General features: G+C 37.5%; 1 protein-coding gene across 5 annotated transcripts in view; it reads left to right on the forward strand.

Moving 5' to 3' along the window:
* Nucleotides 1-17,723, forward strand: part of LRMP (lymphoid restricted membrane protein) — a 50,361-nt gene that overhangs the window by 27,708 nt on the left and 4,930 nt on the right. For all 5 annotated transcript variants that reach the window (XM_029204386.1, XM_029204387.1, XM_029204384.1 and 2 more), the window contains 7 exons: nt 1,752-1,809; nt 3,917-3,971; nt 4,057-4,084; nt 4,352-4,492; nt 9,108-9,242; nt 15,449-15,596; nt 16,498-16,541. In XM_029204386.1, the coding sequence (XP_029060219.1) occupies nt 1,752-1,809; nt 3,917-3,971; nt 4,057-4,084; nt 4,352-4,492; nt 9,108-9,242; nt 15,449-15,596; nt 16,498-16,541 (609 nt within the window). The remainder of the gene's footprint in view (nt 1-1,751; nt 1,810-3,916; nt 3,972-4,056; nt 4,085-4,351; nt 4,493-9,107; nt 9,243-15,448; nt 15,597-16,497; nt 16,542-17,723) is intronic.

Raw genomic sequence — 17,723 nt, forward strand, 5'->3', positions numbered from 1 at the left:
GGAAAAAATGAGACTCATTTGAGAGATACTTGGGGTATAGCATTCACAGTACATGGTAACTGATAATCAGGAGTCTGGGAAAAGGTCAATACCCAGGTTTATGGCCTAACCTACAGAATGAATAGAATAACATGAGAGTAGGGGGGAGTTAGAAGAATTTGTGGGGTAAATTTAATTTAATTTAATTTGAGGTAAGTCAAGTTTCAGGTTGAAATGAGACATCATTAATACCCTGTAAGGAGATTTTATAGATAACTATATACCCATAGTCATAAGCTCACCTGTGGGACTTTCAGAAGCAGACACATATTTGTGAGTCATCAGCAAAGAACCAAGCAGGTGGATGAGATTCCCCAAGGAAGGAGGGCAGGCAGAGAGAGAGCACAGAGGATAATGGGCTCTTGATGATTCCATTGCCTAATAAGAGAAGGCAGTGGTGGAGGAGACCAAGAAGGAGCTTTGTAGTGATGGGGGGACATCAGGAAAGGGGAACCAAGGGATGAAAAAAACTTCAAGAAGGAGGGGATTATAGATCGATTTGGATGCTACAGTGAGGTCACATAAGATAAAGGCTAGGGCTTCCCTGGTGGCGCAGTGGTTGAGAGTCCGCCTGCCGATGCAGGGGACACGGGTTCGTGCCCCGGTCCGGAAGGATCCCACGTGCCGCGGAGCGGCTGGGCCCGTGAGCCATGGCCGCTGAGCCTGCACGTCCGGAGCCTGTGCTCCGCAATGGGAGAGGCTCGTGTACCGCACACACACACACAAAAAAAGATAAAGGCTGAAAATTATCCATTGGATTTGGCAGTAGGGAGTTCACTGATAACTGGGGAGGGCAGTTTCCTTGGAGCGTTAGGTGCAGGGGCAGAGTAGTTCACTGATCACAAATGAGAGATGAGGAACTAGAGGATGTCACAGGGTTGAGGGGGGATTAAAAAAACTTGAGTATGTAAATATTGATAAGGATGATCCAGTGTTTTACCTGTATTATTTCATTTGTAACAGTTGTCCAGAACTTACATGACATGGTGTCAAGGGCCCTACCAAGGAAATTTGTCTTGGCCTTATTTTTTATGGAAAATTTCTGAGAATGTTGAATAATAATTATCCTAAAATAATTGTATACCTATAGCTTCTCCTTTAGATTTCCCCAGGCAGTATAGTGCAACTCTCCTATTATGGTGATTCTTGTATGGATACCTTTGTAGGACAGTTGGTCAGTGACCTTAAAATATATTCAGATGGAGTAAAAGCCAAACATAGCACAATCTTAGCAGCTATTTTGCCATAATTTCTCCAACAATCCATCTGGAAAGCTGTGTGTGATAGTCCTAGATCACCGCGCCCCCCGCGCCCCCTCTTCATCCATTCAGTCCTATCTCTCCCTCAAGCTCCAGCTTGTTCCTTGTCTGCAGAGACTTTCCATGCTTCTTAACCCATGGTGTTGCTCTCTTCCTTTTGCAAAGCACATATTTATCTATCTCTCATTTACTTGGCAAGTAATCCTAGTTTGCTTTGAAGTAACTTGTATCATGATTGCAGCTTTTCATGTACTTCTGTTTTTTATGCCTCAGCTAGATTAGAAACCCCCTTGGAGTCAGTCCTCTTTCCTTCTGAATGCCTAGCACAGTTCTTTGCATACTATAGAGTGTTTTTTGAACAGGGTAGGCAGGAGAGGACAGGAAGTCGAGAAATGATTGGTTATGAAGGATTTCCACTCTATGTTCAGCAATAAAATCTCTTTATGATTTTAGGAAGCCAAAGGGGAACCAGAAACAATAAATGAGCACAGAAAAGAATGTGTGGCAGGAGGTAAGGAATGTTCTCTTCCAACCCCTATGTGAACTTTTGTTCCCTGCTTGTATGTTTTATGGATGAAATCTTTCTGAGTAAAGATATGGCATCTACAACTCTGCATCTCTAGATAAAATCAGCCAAATAGAACTGATTTTGATTCAATTTGTAGTGTTTTCAAAAGGCCATATTTATGTTGCATTGCCTGTTAAGCCCAGAGGTCTTGTAATCACTAGTGCCCTATTGTGAACTGAGAACCATGCCAATGTTGGTAGCAAATTCTAAGCTCTACTCTGAGATTTTTTTATTGTTCCGTCTAAAAGCAAATAAGCCAGTATTTGAAGAATGAGTGCTAATATGCTTCTCTCCCCATCTCCCTTCTGTTAGGATGGAATAGTGTATAGAGTTCTGGCTTTGGAGTCACTCACTGTATGCTTGGTCACTCTCTTACTTGCTGTGACTTTGGCAAAAGCTATTTAACCTTGAGTCTTAATTTCTTCATCTGCAAAATGGAAATGATGAGTAAAAAAAAAAAAAGAAAGTACCATTTATGAAATATAGACTGTACTGTAAGTACTAGGCTAAATTCTCTATATGCATAGTTTTATTTAGTTCTCCCCAATACCTGTGTGAGCTAGGTAAGCTGCAATTCAGTTTCCTAGCCTATAAACTGTAGATAAGAACGGTACCCACTACAGAAGGTTGGCTGTGAGGATTGAAGAAATTATGTAAAAAGCATTTAGAAAAGTGCCTGATAAAAGTTCTCATAAAGGTTAGCTACTATAGAAAAATCATCCTTATTTTGTAGATGGTTTGATGAAGTTGTGACCTGTTCCAGGTCACTTAGTTTTAAGGATCAAAGTGTCGACTGAAAAAAAATGCACAACCTAAAAGTTGAGGATTATGTTTTATCCGCAGATTTACTGAGGACTTAAGCCTGGGATATAGCCTCTCAGATAGCTCTGAGGGACTGTTCCAAAGAGGTAAGGGAAGAGACAGGACATACAGGAGATTTTGCAAAACAAAACAAAACAAAAAACCACCAGGTAGTCCAATATCAAAAGATAACTGCTAATTATAAAAAAACCCCAGACATCTCAAGTTAATGAATTTAGCCCTTTTCTATGTATGGGAAGATGCAAGAGTCTGGGCTTATTGAAATCATTCCTTTGATATATAGGGACAGTATCCTGCTTTTCTCCATCTTAAATCCCCTCAGGGTGCACCGCAGCTACGCAGCTACGGAGCTACGGTGGCTGATGGCTTGATGAACACAGCATCATTTGTTTACTGAATGGCAGGCCACATTCTTTGTCCACAAAAGCTAGTATTTAAACCAGATCTTTTCAACTCTATACTTAATGCTCTTAATTACTATTATTGTCTTCTTTGTGAAGTAGTCATGAAGAGTATCATTAATATGTATAAAGAGCTTTGTTCTGGGACTGGCATACAGTAAACCTGTGGTAAATGATCGATATTGTTGCTATTATTATTAGCAGTGTTATTATTATTATACTGTTATATTATATTATATTATATTGTTACTAGTACTCCTAGTACTACTACTACTACTACTGCTACTACCCCAATACCTGTGTGAGTTAGGTAAGCTGCAATTCAGTTTCCTAGCCTATAAACTGTAGATAAGAACGGTACCCACCAGAGAAGGCTGGCTGTTGAGGATTGAAGAAAAGTGCCTGATAAAAGATCTCATAAAAGTTGCTGGTTTTAAATCCTTGGTCCACAGGAAAACCAGGGTACCAGATGAAGCTATGCATTTAACCATGGAATCAAGTCAAATAAACATTCAAATGCAGAAAGAACAAATTGGGCTGTTCCTTGACTCTGAGACATCTTCAGGTCTTCAAAGACTATTCACGCGCTGAAGTGTGAGCCCATAATTTCAACATGGTCGTGATCCCCAAAGCGTAGCATAACGTTATCTTATATTTAAGCAAATGCGTTATTAGCTGGCAGTCTTCTCAGACATATTTCAATGAACGCCTTTGTTTAGTGGAGGGAGGCCCTAACAACATTGGATTTAATGTGCCTGTAGCTGTTAAGCCTGTTTAACCAAATACTATCTTATTGTCTTTTTTTTTATCTTATTGTCTTTTAATAGGCGCTGCTGTTTCCTCTCTTCCTGTGAAGTCAGTTAACTTTAGACAAAGTGACAAGTAAGCTCCTCCTCATATAGCACGCTCACATTTTTTGCTTTTCTGTTGAACTATGTTTGAGTAAGTTCTTTCTCTTATCTTACAGCACTTCTGCTAATGAGAAGGAGGTGGAGGTAAGTTTCAAGCAAATGTTTTTTCCTTTAGTAAAAAAAATACGTGTTTCAGACTCACTCACCTGCAGTCCCTGCGAGCTTTTGCACAAGCTATCGTACGTTTGGTGTCTGTCTGGCTTGGCCATGACAAAGTGCAGGGAAAGCCTATGCATGCCAGCATTGTGTCACTGGGAGGAGAAAGAAATGCCTCAGTGTAATTTGGTATTAAACTGGAAATTTGACTACATCCAATGTTCTGTCCTCACCCTCACATTATTTTGACAACAGGCTGAATTTCTCAGGTTATCTTTGGGATTTAAATGCGACTGGTTCACCTTGGAGAAAAGAGTGAAGCTTGAAGAAAGATCCCGTGACTTGGCAGAAGAAAATTTGAAGAAAGAAATTACTAACTGTTTAAAACTGTTAGAGGTGAGATTCATAACATTTGGGGACTACACGTTCGGTTGTATTATTAATAAGGTTTTCAAAATTACATAAGAGTTTACTTGTATGACTAAAACCAACACTAGGTACCAAGCCCTGCCTGACTCAAATGTGAATTAATAGGAGGTAAGAAATCAGGATCAGGCTAAGATAAAAGGCTCACCAATAGAAGGGTATAAGTAATAAAACAAATAAATGTCGTTTAAAGTAGTTATGTGAATCTTCTGCCATCTCTCTGTATCTTCAAATAGATTTCAGGCAGAAGAGTAATTATGCAGAAAACTGAGCAACAGGAGATAATATCAATGTTAAGCTTCAAAGAAGAGAATCAAAAGACGATTTCCATTTAATTAACTGAAAAAAGAGAACGGTGACATTTCAGTCTTGTCAGATAATGGGCAAACCTTCTGTAAGGTACACAGAAGTGTAACAACTATTATTCTTCTATTTTGTGAAGTCACCATAAATATACGGATGGGTTGGAAAATTAAGGGGGCTAATTTTGGAAAAAGAAAATAAAAATATAGAAACCATATTCTGTTTTTTTACTGTGGTTAAAAAAGCACATAATGTAAAATTTACCATATTAACCATTTTAAGTGTACATCAGTAGTGTTGAGTATATTCACGTTGTTGTGAGATAGATCTTCACAACTTTTTCACCTTGCTTACTGAAACTCTATAGCCATTAAACTATTCCCCTTTTGCCCTTCTGTCAGCCCATGGTAATCACCATTCTGCTTTCTGTTTCTATGAATTTGACTACTTTAGATAGCTCATGTAAGTGGAATCATATAGTATTTGTCTTTTTGTAACTGGCTCATTTCACTTAGCATAATGTCTTCAAATTCATCCATGTTGTAACATGTGGCAGGCTTTCCTTCCTTTAAGGCTGAATGAAATATTCCATTGTATGTATATACCACATTTTGTTTATCCATTCATTTATTGATGGACATTTGAGTTACTTCCACCTCTTGGCTATTGTGAACATTGAATATTGTTGCTGTGAACATGGGTGTGCAAATATCTCTTCAAGACCCTGCTTTCAATTCTTTTAGAAATATGGCCAGATGTTGGATTGCCGGATCATATAGAGCTCTATTTTAAGTTTCTGAGGAACCACCGTACTGTTTTGCACAGTGGTGTTACCATTTTAAAATCCTACTAACAGTGCACCAAGGTTCCAATTTCTCTACATCCTGGCCAACATGTTATTTTCTGTTTTCTTTTTTTTTTAATTAATTTATTTATTTTTGGCTGCATTCGGTATTCGTTGCTGCGTGCGGGCTTTCTCTAGTTGCAGTGAGTGGGGGCTACTCTTTGTTGCGGTGCACCAGCTTCTCACTGTGGCGGCTTTTCTTTGTTGCGGAGCATGGGCTCTAGGCGTGCAGGCTTCAGTAGTTGCAGCACATGGGCTCAGTAGTTGTGGCTCGTGGGCTGTAGAGCACAGGCTCAGTCGTTGTGGCGCACGGGCTTAGTTGCTCCACGGCATGTGGGATCTTCCCAGACCAGGGCTCGAACCCATGTCCCCTGCATTGGCAGGTAGATTCTTAACCACTGCGCCACCAGGGCAGTCCCTATTTTCTGTTTTCTGATAGTAGCCATTTAATAGGTGCAATGTGGTAGCTCACTGTGGTTTTGATTTGCATCTCTCTGATGATTAGTATTGTTGAGCGTCTTTTCATATGCTTATTGGCCGTTTGTATATCATCTTTGGAAAATGTCTAAGTCCTTTGCCAATTTTAAAATAGGATATGTGATTTGAAAATATTTTCTCCCATTCCATAAGTTGCCTTTTCATTCTGTTGATTATGTCCTTTGATGCACAAAAGTCTGTAAGTTTGATATAGTGCTATTTGTCTATTTTTGCTTTTGTAACTTATGCTTTTGGTGTCATATTCAAGAAATCATTGCCAAATACAATGTCATGAAGATTTTCCCCTATGTTTTCTTCTAGAGTTATATAGATTGGGGTCCTGCAGTTAGGTCTTTAATCCATTTTGAGCTGATTTTTGTATATGGTGTAAAATAAGAGCCCAACTTTACTCTTTTGCAGTTTTCCAACATCATTTGCTAAAGAGACTATCCTTTCCCCATTTTGTAGTCTTGGCACCCTTGTCAAAGATCATTTGACCATATATGTATAGGTTTATTTCTGGGCATGCTGTTCTGTTCTACTGGTCTGTCTTTATGCCAGAACCATACTGCTTTGGTTACTGTATCTTTGTAATGTGTTTTGAAGCCAAGACATGGGATACCTTTAGCTTTGGACTTCTTTTTCAAAATTGTTTGGCTCTTTGGGGTTCTTTGAGATTCCATATGAATTTTTCAATTTCTGAAAAAAATGCCTGTGGGATTTTGATAGAGATTACATTGAATATGTAGATTGATTTGAATGGTATGGACATCTTAACAAAATTAAGTCTTCCAGTCCATGAACACAGGATGCCTTCCCCTTTGTGTCTTCTTTCATTTTCTCAGCAATGTTTTGTAGTTTTCAGTATACAAGTCTTTCATCTCCTTGGTTAGGTTTATTCTCAACTATTTTATTTTTTTGGATGCTATTGTAAGTGGAATTATTTTCTTAATTTCCTTCTTAGATAGTTCATTGGTAGTGCATAGAAATGCAATTGATTTTTGTGTGTTGATTTTGTACCCTACAACTTTGCTGAATTTGTTTATTAGTTCTAACAGTCTTTTTGTGGAATCTTTAGGGGTCTCTTTATGTAAGATCATGTCATCTGTGAACAAAGATAATTTTACTTCATTCTTTCCAATATGGATTTTTTGAATATATTTTTTTACTTGCCTAACTGCTCTGGATAGGACTTCCAGTACTAAGTTGCATAGAAGTGGTGAGAGTAGGCATCCTTGCCTTGTTTCTGATCTTAGAGGAAGAGCTTTCAGTCTTTCACCATTGAGTATGATTTTAGCTGTGGGTGTTCATATATGGCCTTTATTATGTTGAGGTAGTTTCCTTGTATTTCTGTTTTTTGAATATTTTTATCATGAAAGGTGTTGAATCTTGTCAAATGCTTATCAGTTTAGATGATCATGGGATATTTATCCTTCATTCTGTTAATGTGGTGTATTGCACTTGTTGATTTTCATATGTTGAACCATCCTTGCATTCCAGGAATAAACCTCACTTGGTCATGGTGTATAATCCTTTTAATGTGCTATTGAATTCAATTTGCTAGTATTTTGTTGAGGATTTTTACATCACTATTCATAATGAATATTGGTCTGTAGTTTTCCTGAAATGTTGTTGTCTGGCTTTGGTATCAGGGTAATTCTGGCCTCAGAGAATGAACTTGGAAGTGTTCCCTCCTCTTCAATTTTTTGCAAGAGTTTCAGGAGGATTGGTATTAACTCTTCTTTAGCTGTTTGATAGAATTCTCTAGTGAAGCCATCTGGAACTGGACTTTTCCTCTTTGGGAGATTTTTCTTTTTATAACTGCTTCAATCTCCTTACTAATTATTGGTCTACTCAAATTTTCTATTTCTTCATGATTAAGTTTTGGTAAGCCATATTCTGTTTGACTAACAACTAATATATGCTCTTCTCTTTCTAACTAATGGTGGTTATTTAAACTGCAGTAAGAAACTGTATGTCTGACAATGGTCATTCCAGTTGGTTAGCAACTTTCCAGTTGCAACTCATACATATCTGCCTGTTTCAAAAGTGGCTGCTATTTCATTGAGCACCTACTGTGTGACAAACAACTGGCATCTATTACGTCTCATGTCACAATATTCCTGGAAAGGAGATGCAGTTGTCTCCATCTGACAGATGAAGAAAAAGCAAATCAGAAAGCTTGATATTATAACATTTGTAGAATTAAGATGCAATTTGTAGTCAATGATGCCTTATGGTTTTATTGGCAGCACTTTTCCTTTCTGATGCTATATAAAATTTATGGTATTTTAGACATGCGCAAGTATTAGAAATTTGCTCATGATCACACAGCTAATGAGCAATGGCTTGTTGGCTTCCAAATATGCTGTTCTCTTAATTCTTTCTCCACCCCAGTGAAACAGATGGCCTTCCATCAGGAAAGCCATCATCTTGGTTCAAGGGCAGAGGTTTAAGATAAATATTCATAAGGCAATGAAGGCGTAACGGCCTAACCAGCCCAATCTCACCTTGTCATCAATGGAAGAGCAAATATAGAAATCAGTCATATCTAATTCGAGTATATTTTTATTACTTTTCTTAAAAGTTCAAACTATGCTCTTCATATAGTGCATTCAATTCATTTATAGGCATAATTTCTTTACCATTGCCAATTAATTACATCCCATCCTATTAATTGTAGAAGAAAGATATAAACACACATGAAGGAGTAGCAAATTTGGAAAGTAAAGAAGGAAGGGATCAAAAATATTATAAAAGGCTTTGTGAATACCTGCATAGGTCTACCTCATAACCAACAAAGGTATTAATATTTCAGTATCATTCATTATTGGTCTTTGCTGCTGCTTTTCACCTTCCACAAAGATAATAGATTCATCTGCATTTACAATATAGTCAGTGTTAGAATCACTTGCTGAATACTTGGGTTGGATACTTTTTAATACTTTACTTTCTGTGCAGTCTTTAACACCTCTTTGTGAAGATGACAGCCAAGCCCAGGAAATCATTAAGAAGCTGGAGAAAAGTGTAACATTCCTCAGTCAGTGCACAGCTCGAGTGGCCAGTAGGGCTGAGATGTTGGGAGCCATTAATCAGGTAATTTGTCTCCCTTTCTCCAGTTACAATGAAATTACTAAAAGTGGATTACATTTCTAGGAAAAAACTGTATTTGATCATTTCAGAATGTTCTTGATATTTTCCTGTTTTAAACAATGCTACAATAAATATCCTTGTTTATGCATCTTTGCACACTTCTTCATAGAGAAGTAGATTTTCAAAATTTTCTTTGTGGGAAAATCTGGGGAGACTTTAAATTTTTGAATCTCTACATAAACAAACGTGTTAAAATATATTTTCCTAAGAAGGAGACATTTCACTGTGATGATAGTTTTAGTCTGAACAGTTGTTATACACTTCTAATATTCTAGTTTCTTTTTAACCCCTCGCCAGGTAGTAATATTCTTTGTTTTATTTTTATTAAAGTTACATATGTGCATAGCTTTTTTAAAAAAAGTCAAGTAGTTCTCAAAGCCTTCTTATCCCATTTCCCATGTTCCAGAGCAACAACTTTCAACTCTTTTGGTTTGTTTTTTATTAATATTCATATCTCCAAATAATATGCTTATACTGTCACCAAGTGATTCAGTTTTAGATATTTATTGGTTTCCTACTACAAAGATGAATATTTATTTATCAATCGTTCCCCCTCACACCTTTTCACTGTCTTTCACCTTATTGTTGATCTCTCTTCTTTCCTAACCAAGCTTAAATTCCATGGTCAAACCAACATTAGCTCCCTTGCATGAACCCTCAACACTTTTCCTTCTCTTGTTTTCTTTTAATCATTAGGAAAATCTACAACCTTGTTTTAAATCCATTTCTCCACCTGATTATACCTGTATAGCTGGAAAACCTCACACCTCTGTGCTGACTGAGTTCTTTTGAAATTCATCACAAACCTCAAGTGGTCCTTGGGACTTCCCATCTTTCACACTTTCTCCTTTCTCCTCAAATCACCATCATGTCCTCCCCTCTCTCTCTGTCAAATAATGACTTTGCTTCTTAACCCAGTAAGAAAGTTGAGGCAATCAGAAGGGACCTGCCAAAAGCTCTGAACCTACAAGCACCTAAACCCTTGACATTGCCTTCCTTCCTGGTACAAAAGATGAGTTGTCTCTCATCCTGTCCATGGCTAACCATCCCACGTGTATATAAGATCTCACCCCTTCTAAATTACTCAGAATCTCGGGCCCCAATTCTCCCTGCATTCTTCCATCTCCAGTTTTTCCCCACGCTACTGAATCATTCCCATCAACACACAAATACGTTATTTTTAAGACAGGAAAAATAACACAAAACAAACACAAACAAAAAAATCTTTCACTCTTTCTCCTTTGGCTACCACCCTGTTTCTCTGTTCCCATTTTTAGCAAATCTCCTCAACAGAATTGTGCTGTTTCCAATTTCTCTCCTCCCAGTCTCTCTGAAACATATTCTAGTCAGCCTTAACCTACTCATTTTCCTTAACCTGTCTGCTACATTCAACACGGCTGAGCTCTTCCTCCTCCTGGAAACACTCTCCTTCTTGGTTTCCAGGTACCACAGTCCCCTGGTCCTTCTCTCTACATCATGGAGCAATCCCTTCCAGACTCCTTTACGGGTCCCACCCTTTCTCCCAGCCCTCTTAATCTTGATGGGCCCCAGGGCTTCACCTGTGCACGTCTGATTTCCATCGTCACTCAATCCCCATACTATCCTATGTAGTCAACTAATGACTCCCTAATTCACACACTTATCCCAAACCTCTGCCATGAGTTTCAGACTAGAACCTGCTACTGTTGATGTAGCTTGGAAGTTTGATAAGCAATTTAAGCTTAATACATCCAAAAATAAACTTCTGACAGTCCCTCCAAAAACTGTTCCACACATAGTCTCCTTACCTCAGTAAAGGGCAACTCTGTCCTTCCAGTTGCTGGGGCTGGAAAACCTTGGGGGTAATTCTCAACACATTTCTCTCACACTCCACATCTAATCCTATGGACAATCCTATTTACTTTACCATCAGAACATGTCTGGAATTCAACCACTCATTTCCCTCTCCACAGCTACCACCTTAATCTAAGCCACCATTGTATTTTTTTCCCAGATTACTACAATATCTTCCTACATGGTCTTCTTGTCTCCATCTAAATCCAATCCCCACCCCACCCCCATAGTCGCTTCTCAATAAAACAGCCAGAATAATCCTTTTAAAACTTAAGGCAGGTCATGCTACTCTTTTTTTTTTCATGTTACTTATTGGTTCACAGCTCTCCAGTGGCTCCTCATTTTTTTCAGAATAAAAGCCCAAGTCCTTATGATGGCTTAGAAAGATCTACGTGATTCCCCTGCCTTCTTACCCCTTGGACTTTATTTTCTGTGACTGTCTTCCTGGGTTATTGCACGCCAGCCACACGGGACTCGTTTCTGTTCATCATGCTGCCAACTCAGGCCCCCAGTCCTAGCTGTTCCCTATGCCTAGAATATTTTTCCTCCAGGTGTCCACATGTCTTAGCCCTCACCTTCTCCAAGTCTTGTTCAAATGTCACCTTCAGAGAATAGCCCAGCTGACCACCTGAGCTCCCTTGTAAAATTTCAACCCCTTCCACCCCAGAGCTTCTCATCCTCCCTTTCCCTGTCTTTTTTCATAATGCTGATCACATTTTAGCATACTATTATGTTTTACTGATGTCTTATTTGTTGTCTATCTCCTCCCACTAGAATATAAGCTCCATGAAGGCAGGAATATGTGTCTGTATGGCTCACTGCTTGTCTCCTCAATGCCTAAAATGTGCATAGCAAGTACTCAAAAAGTTTTTGTTAAATGAGGGAGTATATGACACCAAAAGCAATGGCAAAAGAATAGTTAAATTGGACTTCCTCAAAATTAAAAACTTTTGTGTATCAAAGGACATTATCAAGAAAGTGAAAAGATAATCTACAGAACGGAAGAAAATATTTGAAGATCATATATCTGATAAGGGCCTAGTATCCAGAATATATAAAGAACGCTTGCAGCTTGACAGAAAGAGAAACAACCCAATTAAAAAAATGCAAATAAGACTTGAATAGGCATTTCCCTAAAGAAGATATACAAATGGCCAATAAGCACATGAAAAGATGCTTAATTATTAGGGAAATGAAAATCAAAACCATAATGGTATACCTCTTCACACCCACTAGGATAGCTATAATAATAGAAAAAGAAAGGAAGGAAGAAGGAAAATAACCAGTGTTGACAAGGATGTGGGGAAATTGCAATATTATTATCATATTATTAATATATTATTTAACCATTAAAAGGAATGAAGTGTTGATACATGCTACAATGTAGATGAATATGGAAAAATTTATGCAAACTATAGGTGCTAGACACAAATGTCACATATTGTATAATTCTATTTATATATAGTATCTAGAATGGGTAAATCTTTAGAGAAAGGTAGAAGGTTGGTATTGGCTAGGTTTTGGTGGGGAGGGGTGAGTGTGGAGTAATTGTTTAGTGGGTATGGGCATTTACTTTGGGGTGATGAAAGGGTTTTGGAACTAGATAGAAGTGGTGGTTGCACAACATGGTGAATGTACTAAATGTCACTGAATTGTTCACTTTAAAATAGTAAATTTTATATTGTGAATTACACATCAATATAAAAAAAAGAAAAATACAGTGAATGTATTTTGTCAGGTTCCAATTCAAACAAAACTGTAAATAGATGTTTTTGAGACAATTGGGAAAATATGAATATGGATTAGATGATAAGATGTTTCTGTTAATGTTGTTAGACGTGATCATGGCATTGTGGTTATTTAAGACAATACACTCCTTTTTTTTTTTTTTTTTAGATACTTACTGAAATGTTTATGAGTAAAACCACATGATGTCCATCACCTGTACTTAAAAAGAAATAGCATTCAAAACTTGAGATGAAACTCATATAGCAAAATGTTAGTGGTTCTTGAAACTGGTTAATAGATATGTGTGGGCTTATTGTCTATTTTTTGTGTCTGTTGAAATTATCGTAATAAAAAGTTTTAATTAAAAAAAGTGGATGAATAATATTAGATCTATATTATCTGTAAACATTATTACACCCGTGTAAATTCTATTCATAGCAGAGACAGTAGTCTGTTATGATGTCTTTTCCTTCTTTGCACAATGTTCATGTTCTTCGTGGAGTTAATCATTTTCCTTTGCCATGATTGTTATGCTTACTTTTCTATTTACTTATCTCTAATTTATTCTCAGCCTCTCCCAGGGAGTCTAGATCTCACAATACGTTCAAACTCATCAGGTATTCTGTCAATTTCTTCATTGAGATGTTGCTTCCAGAGATTTTTGACCTGTCAGTCTCAACTGACTGTTCTTCAGGCTCAACACAAACGTCTTAGGAACTCTTAAATGAAGATTTCTTTCACTTCTTTCTTGAGTTGAATCCCATTTTCTGAATCCCATACCTCCTTCTTTGCTGGCTTGCTTTTTTATTTTGGTGGAACATCTCACGCGTTTTGCTGAGGGAAAGAATGCCGGGGAGGTAAACTTTTTAAAATGTTATATAACTGAAAATGGCTTTATTCTTTATGTCTTTACGGTAGCCGGGTGAAGGATTCTAGATTAGAAATCATTTCCTTCATGATTTTTCATCTTCTTCTTAGCTTCTGGAGTTGCTATCAAACTTTGATGCCATTCTGACCCCTGAACTTTTGTTTATAATCCCTTTTTACTTTCCAGAAGCTTTTAGGATATCCTCTTACCCCTACTGTCCTTCCTTGGCATGGGTTTATTTTCAACCACTGTTTTAGGTCCTAAGCTGGAAAGTTATTTCTTGAGTTCAGAGATTTTCTTGAACTGTTTCCTTTTCTACATTTGATGGAATTTTTCTACATTTTCTATACTTCTTGAATTCCTTTCTCCTGAACTGGTCCTTTCTTGTCTGTTTTCTACATTTTTGTCATTTTGCTCTAGTTTCAGAGAAATTTCCTTAACCTTATCTTGAAACTCTTAAGTTACATATTTTTTTAATCATATTTTTAATTTCCAGACTTTTAAAATTCTCAGAATGTTGCTTTTTAATATCTTGTTCTTATTTCATAGATGCAATACTTATTCTTACTTTTCTGAAGATATTGATAGTTTCATTGAAATTTTAGTTTTTTTCTTTCTGTTTTGATTTCCTTTTCTCAGGCTAGAGGCTTTCCTCTGACTAGTGATGATCCACTATACAGCTGACTGGGAGCTCTGTATATGTTGGGTGGGGAAGTTTCTTGTTGGCTCTGAGCTTCACACAAGCTAGGTTGTGTCACTGGGATACTCTTAACATTGGTGGTTTTAAGACTGTCATCTTGCAATGTTAGATTCCTCAGAGAAAAGTCTTCCAACTGCCAGTCTTGAGAGTATAAGCTGGGCTACAAGTGTTTGACAGTTGGAAGAATAAGGCTCCATATCTCTAGATTCAATATATATATAGACTTTTGCTTAAATCTATTCTTTTCTGTATGATCCACTCACCATCAACTATTTGTTACTGCTCAATGCACAGACACTCTGGTTAACTCTCTCTAGATAGCCAGCTTTTGTAGTCTTTCACCAAAGTGGTAGAGGGGCTCAGCTGACCTGAGTAAGGGAGGGGATCTGTGGATCTAATCACTTTTTACACAGATTATCAACCATTTCTTCTGTTCTATCTCCAAGCTTAATTCCAAAGGCACCACTAATTCCTGAGCATTTGCAGCTTTCTGTGGTATAACCCACGTGGCTTCTAGGCTTTTCTTACTGCTTTTTTTAGGGTTCAGATTTTCAGGGTTCAGCTTTTCAGGTCTTATTCATTTACCACCGGTCCTTCTACTTGGCAGGTGTTCAAAAATTTGTTATATCCTCTTCCGTTCTATTTACCCTTGTCTATTCATGCCTTAAAAAAAAATCCCTTGTCATTTTTGTAGGATTTAAGGATGGAGTGAAGATAAGTGCATGTGTCTCATTCACTATCTTTTAACTGGGTATCAAGAATAGTATTTTCAATGTAAATTTGTTCTCTTTTTTTTTTGCGGTACGCGGACCTCTCACTGTCGTGGCCTCTCCCATTGCGGAGCACAGGTTCCGGACGCGCAGGCTCAGCGGCCATGGCTCATGGGCCCAGCCGCTCCGTGGCATGTGGGATCTTCCCGGACCGGGGCACGAACCCGTGTTCCCTGCATCGGCAGGCGGACTCTCAACCACTGCGCCAGCAGGGAAGCCCTAAATTTGTTCTTTTTTTTTTTCCTGCTAGGAAAGCCGGGTTAGTAAAGCCGTCGAAGTGATGATTCAGCATGTAGAAAATCTGAAGAGAATGTATGCCAAAGAACACGCTGAATTAGAAGAACTAAAACAGGTTCTTTTGCAAAATGAAAGGACTTTTAACCCTCTTGAAGATGAAGGTAATAAAAGTTTAAGATAATTGTATCAGTTATGTCTTTCTAACTTTCTTCTTTTTCATTCTCTCTTACTAATTCTTATTATATAATGTCTTTAGTATAAGACCCTTATGTTAAGATTATATTAGAAGGATATGATATATAGAATATAAGAAATAACTCATTCCTGTTATTTATATAGCCCAGAGTAAGATGTCAGTTAGAAAACAAATTAGGAGACAAGATGGATTTTATGGCAGACACCAAGATTTCATTAAAATGATGACATGAGAGAATATAACTAATCCAACTCATTGAGTTGACCCCAGTGTTGTCTACTTAGGATATGTTAGAACTGGCTTTTTCTCCACACATAAAGCAAGGCACAATAGCATAAATGAACCACTCTTATCAACAATGGTTTTGTATCCCTCGAACAAGGAAGGACTGTGACAGGGTAAGCTGATCAATAGCTTGGAAAATAGGGAGACATCTGAGACCATGGAGAATATCTTAACAGAAGGCTTATATGAACCTTATAGTTTTATTTTAAGTTGACAGTATGAATGTTTATAGGCAGAATTTTCATTTTAATGATCTGTTCCCTCTTCTTGAAAAGTAATAACATGTGATGATCTTCTGATCTGTAATTTTTGACTCATTGATTCAGCAGACATTCATTTAGTGCCCCCTCTGTGCTAGGCGGGCATGGTGGACATTGGCAGTGACATAGAGGACTGTATTCCATTGGTTCAGATTACTAACGTTGTGAATCACCAAATAAATGATAACCAGATATTTATATTGCTCAGTAGTCTCTAGGGTCTTAAATATTTTCTAACCATTGCTTTTCTTTGTAAAGAAGACCATTGCGTTAAATTGCACATGTAATTCCAAAAATACACAAATGTGTTTTCCCTTTCAGGTGACTGCCAAATTAAAAAACGTTCAGCTTCTCTAAACTCTAAGGTAACAAATGTCTATCAAATGTTATAGCTGAGATGGTTTTAAAATATTACTTGAAGCAACATGGCTTTAAATCATAAAACAACAGTGATTTTAATTCATATATGTGTTATGTATATATACATGTGTTTATATATGTACGCTTTTGTACTTCTTGCAATATTTGTACATCAATTAAGTTTGCCTGGCAGCGAGAGGAAAGCCAGTATAACGATACTTTCTCTCTCATGTGAAACCAAAGTTGGGAATAAGCAGTCCAACAGCTTCACAAAATCCCAGTCCCCGTCTCTCTTGCCGAGTCATCGACCTCTGCGCTTTGCTTCCATCTCATAGTCTAAGATAGCTTTGTCATTTCTGGGTACCAAGTCCTGGTCATTATGTTGAGTCCTGCTCCAAGAAAAAGGAAGAAGCGAGAACAGGTGTTCTCTCTACCTCTGAAGACACTTCCTAGAAGTCCCAGATAACATTTCCCTTTTCATTCTTTGTTGGAAATAAGATGAAAACAGCTTTTATTCTGGAGGCTGTATGCCTAACTAAAAATTAGTGGGGTTTGTTACTAAGTAGAAGGGGAAAACGGGATATTGAAAGTCAACCAGCAGGTTCTGTCAGTTTGAAAATCAAGATTTCACTGAATTTTTGAGCAAGGGACTTTAAAATCATTCCATCCAAATCTTTTTCACAGATGAGGAAATTAACTTTCACAGAAGTTAAGTGATTAGTTATGATCCTGTAGTGACACAATCATGATTAGAACCCAGGATTTTGGACCACAATTTGGTATTTTTGATGTTCAACTAACCTATAAAAATAAATTAGAAATGGTGGCTTAAGAAAAGTATTCACATAAAACTTCTTCAGTTTATTTCCTGAAGTTCTACTTATTTAAATGTGAAGAGCCACAAAATATAACATTCTCCTGTACAAATCTCAAGGCTGAGGTATAAACACATCCATTCATTATAATGTCATACTCATCCTTAAATGTATTAAATGGAAAAAATGAAAAAAAATCCCTAAAATAGGTGCATATTTATCTCCTCTTGAGTTGGGGAAAACCTTTCCAAGCATAAAAGAAATGATAGCAAAAGAGGGGAAGAGATGAGGGACTTCCCTGACGGTCCAGTGTTTAAGATTCCACACTTCCATTGCAGGCGGCACGGGTTCGATCCCTGGTCAGAGAACTAA

Source organism: Monodon monoceros, unplaced genomic scaffold (genome assembly GCF_005190385.1).
Source record: "Monodon monoceros isolate NGI ecotype Baffin Bay Population unplaced genomic scaffold, NGI_Narwhal_1 Super_Scaffold_6, whole genome shotgun sequence".
Classification (NCBI taxonomy): Eukaryota; Metazoa; Chordata; class Mammalia; order Artiodactyla; family Monodontidae; genus Monodon; species Monodon monoceros.